The following is a 19,198-nucleotide window of genomic DNA, read 5'->3' as shown; positions in this document are numbered from 1 at the left end:
TGTACCAACTTTTTCCTCTAGCATTGTTTGTACCTTGATTACATGAATAGGCTAAGCTCAGAGCAATTGTTTTCAATTTGCAATTAGCTTGCAATACTGATTTTGTTTCACACCTGAATAACAGTTTTGGTCCCTGGACATGTCTTTCTTCCAACCAATTATATCAATACGTTTGACAGAAGATATTACTCATACCTAGAAAGACTGAATTACTTACACACTGACCCAACTATCCTTCAACATGAAATTCATGTATTAAACATAAAGACAAAAATGATCTATTCAACCACATCCATCAAAGATTAAAAAACTATGTTGATGCTCAGAATTGCCTATACTATCTTTTAAGAAAGGTTTCCAGGCACAAAATTATATTCTGTTCAGCAATGTCCACAACATCGCAGTGGAGACATATATTAAGTATGGATAAAGAGTTTCTCAACAGGTTCCATTTTCCTCAGCCCTCCCCTTACCTTTTTTATTATTCAGCTGTAATGGAAAGAGATTTCGGCCTTGCTTATAGATCAACAATCTTCCTAAAAGGCACAGTGAATGAACAAAATAGACGTACTGCAATTCTGGTCCAGTGTAAGAAAAGTTCTGCTTATCACCTTTAACAATAAAACCAAAAAAATACAATTTGACTTTCAGTTTACTTTACAGTACCTAGCTACTACCTGCAACATACGTGTATCATTTTAGATATAAAGACAGACAGACCAAGTAACTAACGACTGCAATCAGTGTTCTCTCAGAAGACAGACACAATATTTTGGGAAGAAAAAGAACAGATAGAATGTCTTCCTCTTGAGGTAGCATGCAAAGACCTACAGAATGTGGATGTATGGGTACATAATCCAAGACATGCAAATATACTCACTACGATGCTGCTGCGAGAAGTCATCGACTCCCGAATTTTTATTAACTGATGCCTTGCAAAATTGAAAATAATCAACACATTGCTGAACAGCTGCACTAATCTGGGGGAAAAAAAAACAGAAAATAATAAAATACCTGGCATTTTACAATAAAGTCATCCTCTCTTGAATCCAAGTACTGTCCTTTAACACAAGAACCTGAATATCCACTTCACTGCAATTACCTCATGTTTCATTGCTTTGGATGGGTTACCCAACAGGAGGCAAAATTTTACAGAGCTATTAAAATACATCACTATTATTATTACATTATCACACTACCAGCTCCATAAGCATTAAGACAATCTATGAAAAAAAGAGTACAGAGAACATGCAAGTATTTAGACACGTTAATGGCAATGATTGCCATATTGTCATTACTATGGAAGACTTTCATTTTCCACACATGAAAAACTTTGTCTTGAATATATTTACTAAACTGTAAGTTTGGTTGTTGGGTGCTGTCAGTGCTATTCCTGTTCTTTGCAGAAGTGTATCATTATCATAGCATTATCATCTAATCAATGTATAGAAAAGTTTAAAAATTATCAACATAGATTTAGAAAGGAATCGCAAGTATTGTTCATATGAACAAAGAACTACCTTTAGCTTTATTACAGTTTGGAGCTGGTAAGATTTATTCACAAGTGTAAGTAAAATATACAGACATACATAATAAAAAAATAATCTGATGTTTACTCTATGCTTATAAATTAGACTATGCTGCTCATAGACTTCCTATTATAAACTTTTTGTTCCATGGAACGTGCTTTATTCTATGCACACAGATAAATGGGACAAACATCTCTTAATAGCTGCCTGTATCTTTGTCTCCCATCTTGAGGTTTTATCTTAAGGTTTTACATTGTATTTCACTTGTATAACAAGATTTTACAAAATATAGTCAGTCCTGTGTATATGAATGGATCACACATCTATATTGGTCTTACTGAAATCAATGAAACTTCCACCCCAGTGAAGAGATCTGCCCATACAGAATATGTGATAGGATTAACACCTACGTTACTAAAGATGTTTTCCCAGTTTGATTTATCTTGCTGACACTATGAATTCTTAATGCTTCATATCACTACTTAAAGAACACAATGGTGGCTTTTTCATCTCTTTCCATCAAAAATCTAAACTCAGCATAGAGTTTCTGGTGTTTTTCATGCACTATTTGCTATTTTTATACATTGTCAGAAATAATGCTAAATATGAATACAACATAAGGAAACAATAAATAATAATCCTAATTAAACACCTGCTGTAAAACTTCCAAATTTCCCGTTACTCAGATCTGGTCACATACCTTTGTATTTAACAATGACTTATCTAAGCAAAGAGAAACTAAAAAGATAAAAAGCAAAAGGCTCATCTAGCTAAACAACATGGAACAGCTCTGACAAAAGGAAAAAAGGGAAAAAATGTTCAAACTACAATGTGCAAAGCAAGAACAATCTCCAAGTAAATTTGCCTTTGGAAATACTTACCAAAGATTTATATTTCTTTTCCAAAAGCCTAAGTACCACTGTTCTGCTGTAATATGCATGCTAAAATGAAAAAGAAGACCTAATGTCAACTTCAAACATATAAGTTTTATTTTTTAATTAAAAAGCAGAAATTATCTCCAATTATGTTCTGTTATTAGAAATCTTGTGCACAGTACATATTCGATGTATCAAACCTCAGCTTGTGTGAAAAGGTATTATACTTAACTGAGCCTTCTGTTTGCAGTACACTTAACATAAGAAAAAAAGTAATTAGAAAAATGTTAGCAGAACATGCAGTAAAACAGAAAAACAATAACTACGCTGAAATGTTAAGACTAAGTGTTTTGACATAGCCATGTAATCCTAAATTAGAGGTGTCTACATGGTAGGCTGCAAAAAGCTCTAATGTCCACTGGAGGTTAGCAAGTTGTGTGTAGCATATCATATATATAACTGTACTTTCATGCTTATCACTTCTTCCAGAATATGTGCATCTTTTAATGGCTATCAGTCAATTATGACAAAAGGACTGAAGTCACAAAGTGCAGTATGTTCTCAGAAATTCTATGAAAACTAGTAACTGAATAGAAATGGAGGGAGAGAGTAGTTTTAAAGGGCAAAGGGCATAAATGCCTAAAAAAACCCCAAACTTCCTTAATTACAGTGCTCATTATAGGTTGTTATCAGGACACAATAGGTCTGTGATAATAACACTCATGAATAAAAGTTTTTTAAACATGAAAATTTTATGGGGTTTTGGGTTGTTTTGGTTTTTTTTTTACTTACCGTCCACTTTTTAAACCATATTGCTTTGATATCTAGCAGAGCTAAGAAGTAGATTGGACTCAAAAAATCTGGAGAGGCAGGATGATTAGGTTCATCTTTTACTGACAAAAGTGACAAGGTACTCTCCACTACTTCTTCCATGTACCTTGTGACACAAATACAAAAAAACAAACAGAAAACAAATTAACTTAAATTATTCCACCAGTAACATTCAGGAACAAATTTATTGTAAAACCTTAAACCTTGTTTAGATAAATCATAAATATGAACAACATTACCTTTAATTTCATCTTCTAAGCATATTAATTCTTTATATTACCATGAATAAAACTGATACTAACATCCATGTGTATTGTCCCAAATTATTACATGTTTTGTAAGTCCTAAATATTACACGTTACTTTGTAAAACATCCAAATTATATTTGTTAAAAAGCACTTAGGATACTTCAAAAGATAAGCAAGCAGCTTAACATGACTCATGACTATTCCTATGCAACCTCCTTATTCAACTCTTCCCACACACTATTTTTATTTCACCCCTTATCACTGACCAGTCATCTTTGCATCCTGCATCAACTCTTTGCTAAAATTATATGTATCTAATTACATGCCAAAAATCATTAAATTAAGAAACAGTGACAGGTTTTTGAAGGTGACATACTTTTCTGGATGACGAATCCAGGAGGATGGAGCTTCCTTTTGGTACTCATTTAAAAGGCGGACCTGAAAAAATAATTACTAAAATTAAAAAAAAAAATAATGCATAAAATTTCAGTAATGATAAAAAAACGTACACAATGTTCATTTATACCTTTTTAAGTAAATAATTTATATCTTTGTTAGATACATCCAGACCAGCTGAAATACGAAGAGAATATTCTCCAGAAAGGAAGTACAACTCTAAGTGTCTTGCTAAAACAGAAGAAAAGAAAAAAAAAAATCACCAGCATGAAAATAGTGACAAAACAGGCTATTATACAGCTTAATTATAAAAGTTAATCTATTTTCAGGATGTACATAACTCATCAAGTCTTAAATGTAATCAAATGCACATACCTAAACTTGTATAGACATCTTTTGTCATATTAAATGGAGAAGAAGAAAAAGCTTTTGCATAGAACCTAAGAATTTTCTCCTAAGAGAGAAAAAGCAAGCAAATTATTAAATAGTCACATTACTGTGTATTATTATTGCACAATGATCAATATGTAGTGACATTATTCTTAGTATTATATATTTATAGGTGTTGAGCGTATTCTATAAAAATGTACAGTTTGGGAGCACAGAAACCTACAGTCCAAGGAAATTTTACTCGAATACTTTAACTGACAGTACCAATGCAAACCATCACTGAAATACAAAGAAGTAGATCAGGGAATATTACTGTACTTTTCCATTAACGTTAATGGTTTTATGTTACTAAACATACCAGTGACTTTAACTAGCACTGGTTTAAAAGAAACCGTAGCTCTTCTAAACTGAAAGAGAAATAAATGACAGCAGGTGGGGCAACTTTCCTATTTATTTGGTAATCACTTTAAAATTCAAAGAAAAAGAAAACAAGGCTTAACTGGGATAATAAATAATCTAAAAGAAGTTTAAGCAGCTGCCTCATCAGTGCCTGTGTAATACTACTATGTAACATTTTCTCATCGACATGGAGCATATATATGACTTAAATAGGAAATATTAACATGACATGTTTTACAGAATAGTTTTGTCTTTTTTTTTTTTTTTTTTTTACATCTGTTTGCTAGAAGACATTCAAACATCTTTATTCCCATTAAAAGATATGCTCCAGTCTCTAAAAACCCTACTGAAATCCTGTTGTAATCCTTTAAATCAAGACCTACTGGAATCATATAGTTCTTTTACTTCAAGAAGAGTTTGTGTGATACATACACTCATAATAAAATGTCTTGGGAATCTGCTGAATTACTCATAGTAGATAAGTAACTCCTTACTCCTCTTCAGTACTCTTTACTATGGCTACACATCTGATAACTAAACACAGAACATTAGCTTACACTGAATGTTGCATCAGGATCTGACAGAGACATGGTCAGATGCTTACGCAGATTTGGCCAACTCTCAAAGTTCAGTACATCAGAGGGAGGGGCAAAGCACAGTGTCTGCAATGCTTCTTGGCGAACCTGAAGTAGTCAGAAAGATAAACATCACAAACCCATTCACAGCAACCTCTCAAATATGTAATTTAAAATATAATTTGGAGGCAGGAAGGCACAGCATCTGGCTGTAGCACAGATAAGGAATTTCAGAATATTTCTCTTTACTATACTTTTATGGTAGTTTAGACAAAACACTACACCACTGAGGAAAAAAAAGAAAACCAAACATATATTTAAAGAAGCAACAAAACCATTTTATATACATTTTCAATACTAGATAGAAGACTTATATTCTATTTTCTGCTTGTAATCAAATACTTTGTTATCAGGGAATATAAGAAACTATGGCCAAGTAATACAAACATGCCTAGCAGCTCTCTAAAATGTCAGTAAAGTGGAAACAGAGTTATTAGACACTGTGTTTTACTGCTGAATTTTCATCAGCATTATAATCTAAATAATCTCAAATAACTTTTTTTGTTCTATTGGTAGACAGTGATTTCTAGTAATAGATTTCATATTCCCGAAAGAAACTCTAGGAAATTTTAACAATATTTAATAGCATCAGACTTTTTGCCTGGTTTTCTAATAGAACTTGATCACAATATTTATACCAGTTCCTACCTACCATGCCTTTTTCAACTGCCAGACAATCCCAAATAAATCTAAGACAACACTCTCAAAATGATGTTTCTCCAAGCTTCAAAAATATCAGCAGCTGATGCTGATTGGTGGTTAGAGACCCAAATTAGTACTGCCACTGATAGAAAAAAAACTAACTTGGACTTTATACATTCCACCTGGCAGCAGCTTACTGGCAAATCAGCAGGCAATTCTCTCTTCTGATAGGGATAACACAAAGCACAACACAGAAGTTACCAAGAAGGGTAAGAGACACATATACAGGAAAATAAGTGTCAATAACTTTATTTCTCACAGAACGACTTTTTCTAAATTAAAAATACACATCTGTAGCATACAGACTCCTAACAAAACAAAAAAGATAATTCCTGCAACACTAATTTTTGAACTAGATAGTTATGAATGATGAAATACTGCACTGCAGAGCAGCAGCTGCACTGAAGCCAAGATATATCAACTAACAAAGACACTTCAGTACATGTGAACTCTGATGTATATACAGTCTGTTTTCCAATATGCCATAAATATTCATTTGTATTAACCTTTTTTTTTCTGGTTTTAAACTTACTTCCTTAGGCTGAATAGGGTCAAGCCTTTCTACAAGCAGCTGTAATTGTTCTTGACTCATGAACGTGTAACTCTGTAATACACATTATAGAATGATCATTAGTATATTTTATTAAACTGAATAGCAGACAATTAAAATCATCAGTCTTTCTGATATCTAATTTTCTTTTAATAATTAGGACTTCAACATTTATACTGATTTAATATTAAAGTCAACATTCTAAATGTTTTCTGCTGTTTGCCCAAAGTTAAATTTATAGCAACAAAATTGGCGTTACATATTGTGCTTTGCTGTACTTGAGTTTCCTGTATCTTCATAGAATTCCTTATAATAATTCATTCAGTAGGTACTATGGCATAGTGCAGTAGTCTAGAAATGAACTGCACATTACTTGGCTCCTGAAGTAAAATCACAAAATGTTAGATGATGTATTGTTTTTACCATTATTTAATCTTTTTCTTTGCAGAACTGGAATAGGTACTTTAGAGCATACGGGCATCACATTAATCTCATCTAGCATACGCTGTCTAAAGGTTAGATAGCTAGTATAAGCTTAGTACTTCAAAGTGAAAGAAAGGTAATTAATTTGGTTTAAGATATATCAGATGGAAAGGATGGACTTTTTCTAGGGCTGTTCTCAATCTCCACTGACAGAAACTTAACAATTTTGCAGTGCCACACTTATTTCGTAACATAGAGAGAAAACACATTGTACTTGGTTGAATGAGGAGTCACTGTCAGAACAGTTGTCTGTGTAATAGCCACTCTGACGTTCTTTCTTTGGTTTACTATCCAGCTCCTTATTACGCATCCGATCTTCTTCAAACTTGTTAATCAAAGATTCTATCACAACCATCATGACATTCTTCAAGGCATGCATCATTTCTCTGTATCTTCAAAGCAAAGATGATTTTAATATTAAAAAGCATAAAAAAATCACTAATTAAAAAAAATCACTGAATTGTGAATAACTGAATAGTGCATAATGCTACTTCGACCCAAACTCACAGAATTTACACATATGAATGAAAAAAAAATGCAAATCCAAAATGAGCAACAAAACATGTATGTACCTTCAATGTTTCAGATAACTATAGTTTAAAATTACAGTAAAATTCCTTTTTGCCCTTCTGAAACCATTCAATAAAATACCACTAACATAATCCTGTTTTGGGAGGTCCTTAAGAACAAAGTGAATCCTCCAAAAGGGAGAATCTGTCCCTGAGAAAACAGCCTAGTTCTCATCCTTGTTACTGTTTGTTTCTTCAAGTGGAACATCTAGTTTTTCTTCTGCTATAAACCTTGAGCAGAACGGAGAGAAAAGAACACATCATCCTGACTCAAGATCTTGAGTACAGGTCATGTACAAAAAATAATTTTCTTTCAACAAAACCAGGGTTTTTCTAAGTTACATATATTGAATAATAATATCCAGAAGGAAGCAATTCAAAATATAAGCTGCTTCAGAAAAACACCCTATTGTAAAATGTTGATATTTTATTTCAAACTATTTCTACTTTAAGACCACTATTACTTACTTTACAGTCACCAAAGATATAAATTACCATATTGTGCTTTAATATCCTCCTACCTCTCAAATGAAAAATATAATATACAGTCATATTTAGTTCATTGGAGCTTCTTCTACCAACTTTAACAAGCACAAGAACCCTAAGGTCCTAATCCTCGAAACAAGAAGACACAAACTGCATAATTTGAAAACAGTCATCCTAACATCTATTTCCTGCGTGAAAATACAAGCCAAGTGTAGTTGATTTCTAACATAAATGACTGTACTATGAAAATACAGAATGGAACATTAAGGAGTTAAATTGCTTAATACGTTTTTCTCCATAAATACCTTTAAACATACTACCTACCACAGAAAATTAGTAACTGTTATGAACAAAACTGGAACCTTAAATGATCCCGAAATGTTATCAAGACCATCACAGTGAGACCCAATAATGCTCGATCAGAGTTCAGAATGCTTGCCAACGGGTGACAAAAAATGACCTTATAAAAGCATGGTTCATAAAACATATTTCTGTGTACTTCTAGAAAAGAAACCATCTGAAAATAAATAGAAAATAAAATCTTCCAGAACAGAAACATATGTCATTTTTTAATTCCTTTCTTACTGATGACACTTACTAAACAATAAGCATCAAAGTAAATACTAGTTCCACCAAAAAAACACATGAAGTTAAAATTGTGCAGTAAGAATGAGTGAAAAAAAACAGTTCAGCTAAAGTAATGTATAAAATAATTTTAGTGGCTAAAATACATGAGAGTCAAAAATTGTCTTTTTTGGGTTTGTCCTCTGCAACACATAAAAATGACCACTGATGCTAAAATAGTTGGGAGTTAGTTTATTTTCATTTGCCTACATTCACCATTGCTCACTTTAATTTCATTGTTTTCACACTGTAATGTTTCAGCCTTAGTAAAGCCCTCAAAGCCCTCATCATTGGCTCTCTATAACAAAAACAGAGAGGCAAGGACCTCATTCACTATGACAATGAAAGTATACTGTTTGCTTTAATTAAAGAAAAAATATTTTTAGAACTGCTTTAAGCATTATGATATAGTTGGATTTTGTACAGGAATTCCAAAAACCAATGTGATGCACAGATTAAACTTCTGAAGTTTTACCTATTTTCTGGAAGTAACAGCTGTATATACAAAAATCATTTTCGTAAGTACTAGTGACCACTGCTTTAAAGAATCATGGCAATTATCTGCCCATGCAAATCTGAAATCCAAAGCATGAAAATTCAGTAACAGAGCTACCAGCCTCTGTTCCACGGACAAGTTATTTTAATGTCCATAGGAAGGTGAATAAAGTTAGTAGGGAAGAGATGACTAAGAAAAGAATTTAACTGGTACTCACAGAGGTTTTTCTGTTGAAGGCTGCTTTACTAAATACGGTGTTCAAAGCCAATTAATCTGAACCATAGACCCTGTAATATGCTGACATGTGCATACCTACTGATTTCTGGTCATCTGACAGTCTGAGTCAAAAAATCTTAAATAATTATACACAGCTGGTCCACATACCAATTCCACATTATACAGACAGCCCTGCAGAAGTATCTTTGCATGTACAATAAAATACAAAGCAAGAGAGCTCAAACTTCAATTTTTAAACTAGTCAATGGAAACATATCTGACTAAACACACTGCTCTCACAGGACACCTGGTTAGACAGCAAGGAAGAAATCCTTAAAAAAACCAAGAATACACATGTATTCTCATTTATTTTAAAAAAAAAACAACCTTGTCATGCACTCTCCATTTATATCTACAGAAATGATCAAACCTTAATACCTGATAAAACAAATTGTTCCTTTAGGCCAGCTTCCATATTACAACTGAATTTAATTTGCAGCAGTAAAACAGTATGAAGTAGTGATTCTTCTCTCAAATCTTACCCCTACTGAACTCCAGTCCGAGTTACCTCAAAAAATTCATAGACTTGCTACCGATCTTTTTATGCAATACTTCATAATCTTAATTCCAGAGTGAGAAGAAATACGACAAAAGCATTGTAGGGTGGGAATACCTGAATTGCTTAGCACTGATTTTTTGGAAACAAAGAATCACTTTTGTTACCGGTTGGTTCAGAATTTGTTTTTTCAAAACAAGGTCTGGAAAGGAGAAAGGAAGACATAAGAAGAAAGAAAAATGTGAATTACATGTATATACTCACTCTTTTGATTCACGGGTCTTCTTAGTAACATGTTGGACAAGCGTGTCATAGCCAGATACTTCACCCTGATTTTGAGCAGAAGTACATTTTTCTGTTTCTTCTTCAATCACAGATCCCACTGTATTATTTATATATTGTCTAAGGTATTTCACAAACTCATAGCTGCAACAAAATACACAAAATTAACAGATTCCTTGAGCTCACCGTCAAACATACTCAACATTATATTAACATTCATTATCTTCTATCCCAGAAGACCCCGTTACTTTAAGGTAAGGGTTTATGACTTGCAGAGAAATAAACTTCAGTGGTGTAAAACACCACAGTAAAGTCTGATTTTTTCCAATATGGTCATTAACAGCACGTTCCAGGAAGAAACATTACCAAATAGTTTCTAATTTCCTTTTCTGCTTCTTCTAAATGTAAAAATCTACTCAGACAAAAGGTTAAGGTTTTGTAGACAAAAATAATAGAATATCAAGAAGTCTCGAATTCCAAAAGAAACATTACTTGGAACATCCTGAACATAGCACTGTCTTATGGTATATCCATCTGGTATTATTATTTATGCAGTATACATACAAAATGAGAACCGAAAACACAATTCATAAATTCTACCATATGAGCAGGTCTAAGGTTTAAGAAAGTCTGCGTGTCATGATAGCATGCAGAAGCCCTCAGTCAAACTAACAAACTAACGGTCTGTGATTACATGTACATATTAAATACTAGGAAATTGGCACTTTGCACTCATAATTAGATACTCACAGAAACTCGTTTAAACAAAAGAATAATCAAAGGAGGATTTCAAGTGAAAGACTCTCAGTGGGTTCTCAAACACTGTGTTAGCTACAGGAACTGCTAAAAAGTAGTGCTCAGAATATATTTTTTTTAGTTAGTTTTCTGATTTGTATAAAGGACAAGGCAAACAGAAACACACAAAAAAGTAATCATACATAAACAGTAGATGCACATCATTATATTTTCATTATATCAAATGTAGATGTGCAATTTTCTGTTCATTTGGATAATACAGGGTGAGAAAAATTCAAATGAAAGTCAGTTCACCATGTAGGTACTGAGTCCAAAGCTATAAAATGCAAATGTAAGTAAAAGCAACTGTTACAAAAAGTTACAACTTTTGCCTTTCTCAGATACTATAAACTAAAAGAAAATAAAATCATATTACGTTCATGGTACGTTAAAAAAATAAGCACAGAAATTGCATCTTGTATCATGATTTTTTATGTATGTACATGGATTGCCTACCTCAAGTTCCATCAGCTATAAGGGGGGGGGGGGGGGGGGGGGGAAGCGGGGCACGCTCCTTTTTTTTTTTAACCCCTTCATTTCCCACTTTAATTCCTACATCACTTTTGTTCTCAATGAAAGTAACAAAGAAATACATTTCAAGAAAGGTGCAAACAAGTTTATTTGCATTTTCATTTGTCTTTAAGGCTAGCTTTTTACTTCTGCCATAATAAAATGGCACATGACTCCACTGAATGAAAGCTTTCATAAAACTTTCTCCCATTTGTTTTCCGACAGTAACATTTCCAGGGTATACATTTTTGCAGTGGCTGCTTCGCTCTGAAATACACAGCAATCACAACATTATTCATGCCACTAAGTTTATGTCTGCTTCACGTCCTTGCCTTGATCTTCTGTATCATTTTGCCACCTTAAAAATGTTCTGCAACACAGAAGTATTTCAGCAATGATAGAACTACTTCCTCATATGTAGAATCAAGTCAGACTGAACTGGATGGGCTTACAAACGAAACACCAGGAAAAAAAAAAAAGAAAAACAGGGTTAAAAAAACTCTAGGACTTAAAGAAAAAAATACAACAGAAAACATGCTAATTATATAGTTTACAATACTGTTCTCTACCACTGCACATAATTTTTTAACTTGATTCCATTTTCCGTTTTATTAGCTTTCTGAGGATCCTGTGTTTCTGTCTTTTGTACGTCAAGGTGGGAACAAAGCACAAAGCAGCATCTCAAAATCTGATAAAAATTCTGACGCAAAATAACCGTAAGTTAACAGTGCCGATCAAAACACTGAGCTAAACAAGTGCACTGTGATGCCAAAACGGCACAGAGTAACTGCTCAGAGACTAATTTTGTCTTTAAGCAGCAAAGGTATTTCTTTCGTGCAACGCTGGGGAGCTAGCCGATTTGCACCGGACAAACTAGCTCCAAAGTTTTCAGTGAAAAGTTAGGTATTTTATACAGTTTTCATGAGAGGTTACACAACATCTTTACATACATACTCATTTGATTTTGACACCTAATCATTCCATCCACAATAGGGGGGATCTGTCTAGGTGGAGTAGATCTTTCGATTTTCTTTGTTCGACGATTTCCTGACTTGATGGTCTCCTTATCTCCTTCAGGTGCCCACCTTATCTTTTCTAATTATTCAGAGTACATTCCTTTCTCAACACAAACAGAGCATCACCCAGAGCTTTGTACCAAACTCATCCTGACTAATCTTTTTATTTTAAGACCTTGTTCTGTTTCAATTGGACAACCTAAAAGCACACACTACTAATAAAGGAGCTTGTAGTCTGGATGGATGAGGTAAGGTTCAAGGAAAAAGCTTCTTAATTTTCTCGCTAAAAAATTGCCATATGACTGCTCTGAGCTTCCATGGAAACCAACCTATATTGCTGTGGGTCATGAACAAGACTACAATACCTCCAGAAATATTCCAGGACCAGAGTAATGCTCACATTCAATCACTTTATTTTCCATTAAATGTAAGTTAAAACTTTTCTCATGAAAAAAAAGTACCTTTAGGACCAGCGATTCTTTAACATACCAGAAAGAGTAATGGATGCCATGGTTTCACTGTTTTTAAGAGGAAAGCTGTGTGTGCATTGTTTCCACAGCTGTAGACTTTACTCCCTTACCCTGGTTATTCTCCTAGTAAGTCCTCAGAAGAAATATCTTACAGAAGTAATTTCAAGGTTTTGGTTGTTCGGGCTTTATTTACTGTATGTATCTTTAATATATCTTTCTTTAAATAAAAATTGTTTTATTTCAAAATTACATGCAATTTTCAACTTTGATATGTTTATAACCATCGTTTTTACTCTCATGCTTGTCACCCAGTAACCTGGTACTCAAAATTCGCAAGATGCCAACAAAAATGTTATCCGATACAATTTGTAATACAAATTAAAATTAAGCTAAAATACATTTTAAAGCATTTAGCACCTTCAGAAGATACAAAAGCACAAGTTTTTAAATTATAGTGACATTTTAGATAAACCCTAGTTCTATTTCACTTATTTACTTTTACCTAACTTCTACCACTCACAAAGCAATGCTAAAAACTAGACAAATTTAAGAGAGTGTAGATAGTCCTGCTTCTGAAAAAACTGGCAGGGAACCAGCTTTCTCAGAAAGAGTCAGGTCACAAAACTGGTCCTTATTAAAATGTCTTCAAGGTCATTTCAGCATGATATTCTGTTGACTTACCATAAACACATACTAAAAATCTCCCATGGAGTAAAAAAACAAGCAAGTTAGAATACCATGGAAAGGCAAGAGTAGTGTAGGCTCCAGAAATCTACATTGCATGTAAGCAATGCTGCACTGTCAAGTCTAGTTTAACAGAAACATGATGGGGATACATTTCTGCTTTATTCAAAACATAAATTAAATAACTACCTGATAAGACATACAAGGGTTCAGTAACATAAGCCAAACAGAACAATCAAATACAGAAGCCGGCTAGCCTTCTTAAAATTTACCTTATTTTGGAAAACAAAATTAGATTGTCTAGCAGGTGTAAAAACACTGCCTGACAGCCTTCAGTGAGGATTCCTTCTAGCTTCTGTTCATGTGTGCATTTAGTACGTTACATGTACATATTCATGAGAGTTGGCCAAGTTAGGTAGTTTTCTAAGTCACTCTCTCACAAACAGCTCATCAATTACCATTACAGTAAAAATACATCACCAAAAGTGGAAAAAAGAAAAAAAAAAAAACAACTCAGAAAAATGGCAAAATTAATTTTATTCTCTAAATTAGCAGGTTTTGAGAACTGAACAGTGACAGGAATATCTATCTATATATAAAAATACATACACATTCACATAGAAATATAACTTGTAAATATTTCCCAGGAACAATATAGTTCAGCACATTTCACCTCCTTCAAAAGATTAAAAAAAAAGCAAAAATATTTTTACTTGTGAAAATTTTCATCTGTTTCCTCCAAATGCAAGAGAATCTCTTCTGCACATTCTACTGATGGGGCTCCAGTGATTTTTTCCTTCACACTCCGCAGCAGCTGCCTAAGCATAGACTGTAACAGAGCTTCATCTTCACTTGTAAAGTGAGACATCTGTATAAAGCAAATATAAGAATAAAAAGCTCTCATAGTGTTGGGTTTTTTCATCCCCTCAAGATGCTAAAATCATAAATCCCTTAAATTGTCACTTTTTTCCTGTTACCAACAACATGAGATTTTTTATCAAAAGACACAATCACAGACAAGAAATATTTGACAGAGCTTATCTTCAGATGAGCTGGAAACAAAATAATCATATCAGTTTTAATAAACCTCATGTTAGCTTAGTACAATATTCCTAAACAAGATACTGCATTAAGAAAAGCCTGAATATTCCTGTTCATAGTTGCTTGAGGACTTTCCCATCAAACAGGCACAAGACTACACCGTAGTTTGTTTTTTTTTTAAAAAGGGGGCTTCTACAGATGTAATGACTGCATCTTGATGAGAACCCTCCACAAGTCTCTCAGCTGCTTCTCATCCACTACTACTACTCAGTTCTGATTTTTGGATCTCTCTGCTCAAAGCTCTTGCCATGCCCATGATCAAGGCTGCTGGCAGCTTTTGCAAGGGGTGGTGGAATTATCAGCACTATTTTAATTTCCCTGCAGCAATCAACTGCAGTGACATGACAGTCCAGTCAATCTAACCCTACAGCTACTGGGAGAAACTGGGAGGAGCAGCAGCGAGAAACTGGAAACAGTCCAGAAGACAGCATCTTATCAGTTTAATCTTGAAGGGTTGCAAAAAAAGCCTAAAAGCTCCCTTTCTATCTTAATTAATTAATTAATCTAAATTCATGGCTTAAACTTCTTTATATTCCAATCCCCAGTGGCAGGTCTAAGATATATTTCTAGTTTATTTGAGGAAGAATGATTTAGAGACCTTTGAGGGGTTTTTATCAAAAAGGAAAACAAAAAAAAAGTCAATCAAAGACTCTCCACGCATCTGTGAATAAACAATATGCACACTTGGAAGAGACAATACAATAAATCACTTCTTTGTACTTAAACACCATTAACTAATAAAACACAAATAAAAATCAAAGCCATATAGCACCAGCTGGAGGAGTTACTCTTTATGAAAGGTAACGGTTCTGAGTTAGCAGTTCTCTGTGGTAAGTAGCACAGTTGCTGAACAATTCACTTTCACTAAACATAATTCAACATTAACTCCATCATCTTACCAGAAATAGTGTTACAATTTAAAAAAAAAAAAGTATCTTGTAATAATCTTAACTCCCTGATTTGCAGTCCTCTTTCTTATAGTCTCAAGGTTATTTCCTCAAAGTCAATGTATTTTTTAAGTCTATGTAAACCACTCTCGTAAGTCTTATATTTTGATCTTAACATTGTATAGCACCCTAATCCCCTGCAAAAAAACCCATTATTTTGGTATAACTAGGCATTTTTAAAAGTACAACTAATCTGGTACTGGTTGGCAATCCCTGCAAAGCCCCACTCAAACCATCCATAAAGACAGATCACTAGAATATTGCAGTTTCACCTCCAATTTGCTTTTAAAAGTCGTATTTGACTAATGTAAACACTAACAGATACTCATCTTAAAATTACTTTGTAAATGTTTGTGGTTCGTTGTGTTTGGGTTTGCTGGGGTTCTGTTTGTGTTAGTTCCCCCCCAGCAGCCGCACCTCCCATTCAGTTTCCGGGCAAGGTTTAAACCGTCGGTTTCTCCCCAAGAAGCCTGAGCACAAGCCCAGTTTGCGGAGCCTTTCCAATTTCTAATTCTGTTTCCCGGCACCGTCCCGCAACCGCAAATCCTGCCGCAAAACCCAGGGGGCGATTCAGACGCGGCCTGTTGAGGCCAGCATTCATCCTTACAAAAGCCTTTGCTTGAGGCAAGGCTTGTAACAGAAAACCTGGCAATTTTAGCAACAAACCAACGACAGCAGTTCACAGAAATCGGAGTAGTGCGAGAATTCCTACCCCCTCCCGATTTTTATCGTCATTCCACTGCGTATCAGTTCTCGGCTGTTACCAGGTTGCTAGTGCCAACTCGTGTATGACAGCGGCTTGTCTTTTTACAAGCGTCAGGAGAGGAGGGGTCACCCTGCCCGGGTCCCGCTCGCACGCCACGGCTGAACGCACCGCGGGGCTCTGCCAGGGCACCGCTCCGGCACCGCCGCAGCCGCCCGCGCCGCTCTCCCCCCGCAGCCTCAAGGCGCCCCCTTCCCTGGCCCGGCCCGACCCCGGCGCCCCGCACTCCCAGTTCCGCCCAGCGCCAGGCTCCGGGGGCCCGGGCCGGCCCCGCGGGTTGTGGCGAGGGGCGGCGCGGCCCGGGGCCCTCTCCAGCTCTGCGCCCCCGCCCCGAGGCCCCCGGGCCGGCAGGAATCACCTTGTAGGCGGCGGCTGCCCTCCCCGCCGCGGCGGCCGCGCGTCTCCCCGGGCGGCGGCCCTTAGCAACCGGCGGCGCCCGCTGCCGAGTCTCGCGGGGCCCTTAGCAACATCGCGAGAGGGGCCGGGCCGCCTCAGCCCGCCGGCCGCTGCCCGTGCGCGGCGGGGGAGCTGCAGCCGCTGTCCCCGCACGCCCCCTCGGCCCTCGCTGGCTCGCCGCCCCGACCCGCCGCCGGCGCTCGCCTTCTCGCAGGCTTCCCTGGCCAGGGGCGGCCGGCGGGGCGGGCGGCAGGCCACAGCCCCGCAGGCTCTCTTCGTAACGGGTCCGAGCATGTAACGGCCTCCGTTGCCGCGCCGAGGCTGTTTGGCTCCCGCGGGCGTTCTCTGCAGCGCGGCATGGTGGTCTCTGTGTTGTCGGCCAAATTCCTTAAAATGAAGGTGCGGAGGAACAGCACTGAGCTGGGAAATGATGGGTCCGCACTTGCCCCTCGTTCTCGCCTCCGTGGTGAAGCGCCCAGGCCACGGCAAGGGAGAACCCATGGCCTGGGTAACAGACAGGGTTATCGATAAGCTGCCCCCTGCCACCCAGCAGAACTCATTAACCATTCAGCTGCAGTTAACTCGGCTCTCCTTGTGTTCAGGCTGGTGTGTCGGGGCTCCCCTCCGTCAAGCCCATGGTGGCCGCCAGCCATCTGTGTGGCAAAAGTTTTCCGCTAAAATCAAAGGAATAAACTTATGATGATATTCCCAGTTTACATCAGCAGGGGAGCAGATTGTCTCGATAAATGAAAATATGAGTGGCAAGGTATTTTCCAGTGCTCTTTAACTCTCCAGAGGAAGTATTACTGAAAGAGTAGATAGTAGTATTTTCTATTCAAAGAAATGCATAACACAAAACAGCTAAAGCATTTGTATTTAAAATCATTTTCCATTAGCTCCATTAGCTTATTTGCAAGCCAGAAATGAGTTATAATAAACCCTCATAATGATGTTTGTCAGTGCTTTCATGTAAGTTGACTCATTGTACATTTTTACCCTTTACTCCTACTTTTTTTTAACGATTTTGATAATGTCAGTAACGCTGCTCTTCCATGATGACATGTTCCTGTAAGTGGATCTGTAGCCCCTTCACTCTACCTAAGTGTGGGGATCCTCCACTCTCTCACAGTAGAACTACTAGCACGTTGGGGCCAAGCATGTAATTTCTATTGAAAAGTGATGATTCGGGAATTGAAACACAAACCTGTCTTACTGCTAGTTCCTCAGAAACAAGATTTTGATCAGTTGCAGTGGAGTGTCTGTGGTACCTTTAACGCTGTTCTCTTCAGCACTTTGAAGCAGCCAGTGCCCGCAGGTGCCCACAAAACAAAAACTGAAACAATTGTCTGCTGACTGTTGCTTGCAGAGATTCTTCAGTAAACTCACCAGAGTTCTGTTGGCTCAGCCACGCATTCTCCAAGTCTTCTAAGTGCACTGTGTGGAATGGACTACAAGTGACAGCAGCTTATTCCTCATCCATGCCAGGATCTTCTTTCACAGGCAACAGTGTGGTTTGCTTCTTTTCTGTCCCTATACCAACTGAGAAGTGCTGTGCTGTGGTACAACGCTTCTAATTCCTCTGTCATTTCACAAGCACTGACTCAAGTGACAGCACCTCAATTTCATGGCTGGTATGGAATAAAGAAACTCAATATATGTAACAGTCAGCATTCAGAGTCCTTACTGAGAAAGCCTCCATTTTAGCATGCCTTTCCTATCTTACTAAACACATTAGAAGACAAATTGCAGTTGTAGTGGCATCACAGAAAGATGTTCTCATGGTACCTGTGGTATTTCTGAGATCCATTCCTTTCTACTCTCTTCCACCTACTGTATTTCATTCAGCTACTTCTGCCACATGTTTTACAGCAATTGGAACCTGGAGCCCTTTCTCCTGAGCCGAGCTGGCAGATCTCAAGTGTCATTGGGCATGATCATTAGGATGCATCCAAGCAGATACCTTCTGAGGGTGATACTCCAGAGTGAGCAACAGTAATCTGAAGTGCATTATGTTTACATGGATGGATATCAGTCACATGAAAGAGGCTGTAATCACTGTGAAACTGCCGATGTGGATCTCACGCTGGTGATATTCCACTGTCTCTTAGACCAAGGCATCCTTCTCATTGGCAAAAATATTTCAGAAGTTCTCTCCTGGTTGTACAAATGAAAACCCCTGGCTCCTAACCCTAGCTCAGGAAGACATGAGTTACAAACAAGTCTTCATCACAGTGCTGACCTCCAAAATT

The 19,198-nt window shown here is 36.7% G+C and overlaps 1 protein-coding gene across 1 annotated transcript in view; it reads right to left on the bottom strand.

The window, feature by feature from the left end:
* TBC1D32 (TBC1 domain family member 32) overlaps nt 1-16,984 on the bottom strand; it is an 83,605-nt gene extending 66,621 nt beyond the window's left edge. The window contains exons 1-13 of the mRNA XM_040598760.1: nt 16,912-16,984; nt 14,456-14,610; nt 10,250-10,411; nt 7,253-7,430; nt 6,538-6,609; nt 5,226-5,351; nt 4,255-4,333; nt 4,010-4,110; nt 3,860-3,921; nt 3,197-3,341; nt 2,411-2,470; nt 881-980; nt 474-611 (exon numbers count right to left, since the gene is read on the bottom strand). Coding sequence (XP_040454694.1) covers nt 474-611; nt 881-980; nt 2,411-2,470; nt 3,197-3,341; nt 3,860-3,921; nt 4,010-4,110; nt 4,255-4,333; nt 5,226-5,351; nt 6,538-6,609; nt 7,253-7,430; nt 10,250-10,411; nt 14,456-14,610 — 1,378 coding nt within the window. The 5' untranslated portion in view covers nt 16,912-16,984. The remainder of the gene's footprint in view (nt 1-473; nt 612-880; nt 981-2,410; nt 2,471-3,196; nt 3,342-3,859; nt 3,922-4,009; nt 4,111-4,254; nt 4,334-5,225; nt 5,352-6,537; nt 6,610-7,252; nt 7,431-10,249; nt 10,412-14,455; nt 14,611-16,911) is intronic.
* Between the last annotated feature and the right edge of the window lie 2,214 nt (nt 16,985-19,198).

Source organism: Falco naumanni, chromosome 6 (assembly GCF_017639655.2).
Source record: "Falco naumanni isolate bFalNau1 chromosome 6, bFalNau1.pat, whole genome shotgun sequence".
NCBI classification, from domain to species: domain Eukaryota; kingdom Metazoa; phylum Chordata; class Aves; order Falconiformes; family Falconidae; genus Falco; species Falco naumanni.
This window is presented reverse-complemented; position numbering and strand designations above follow the sequence as displayed.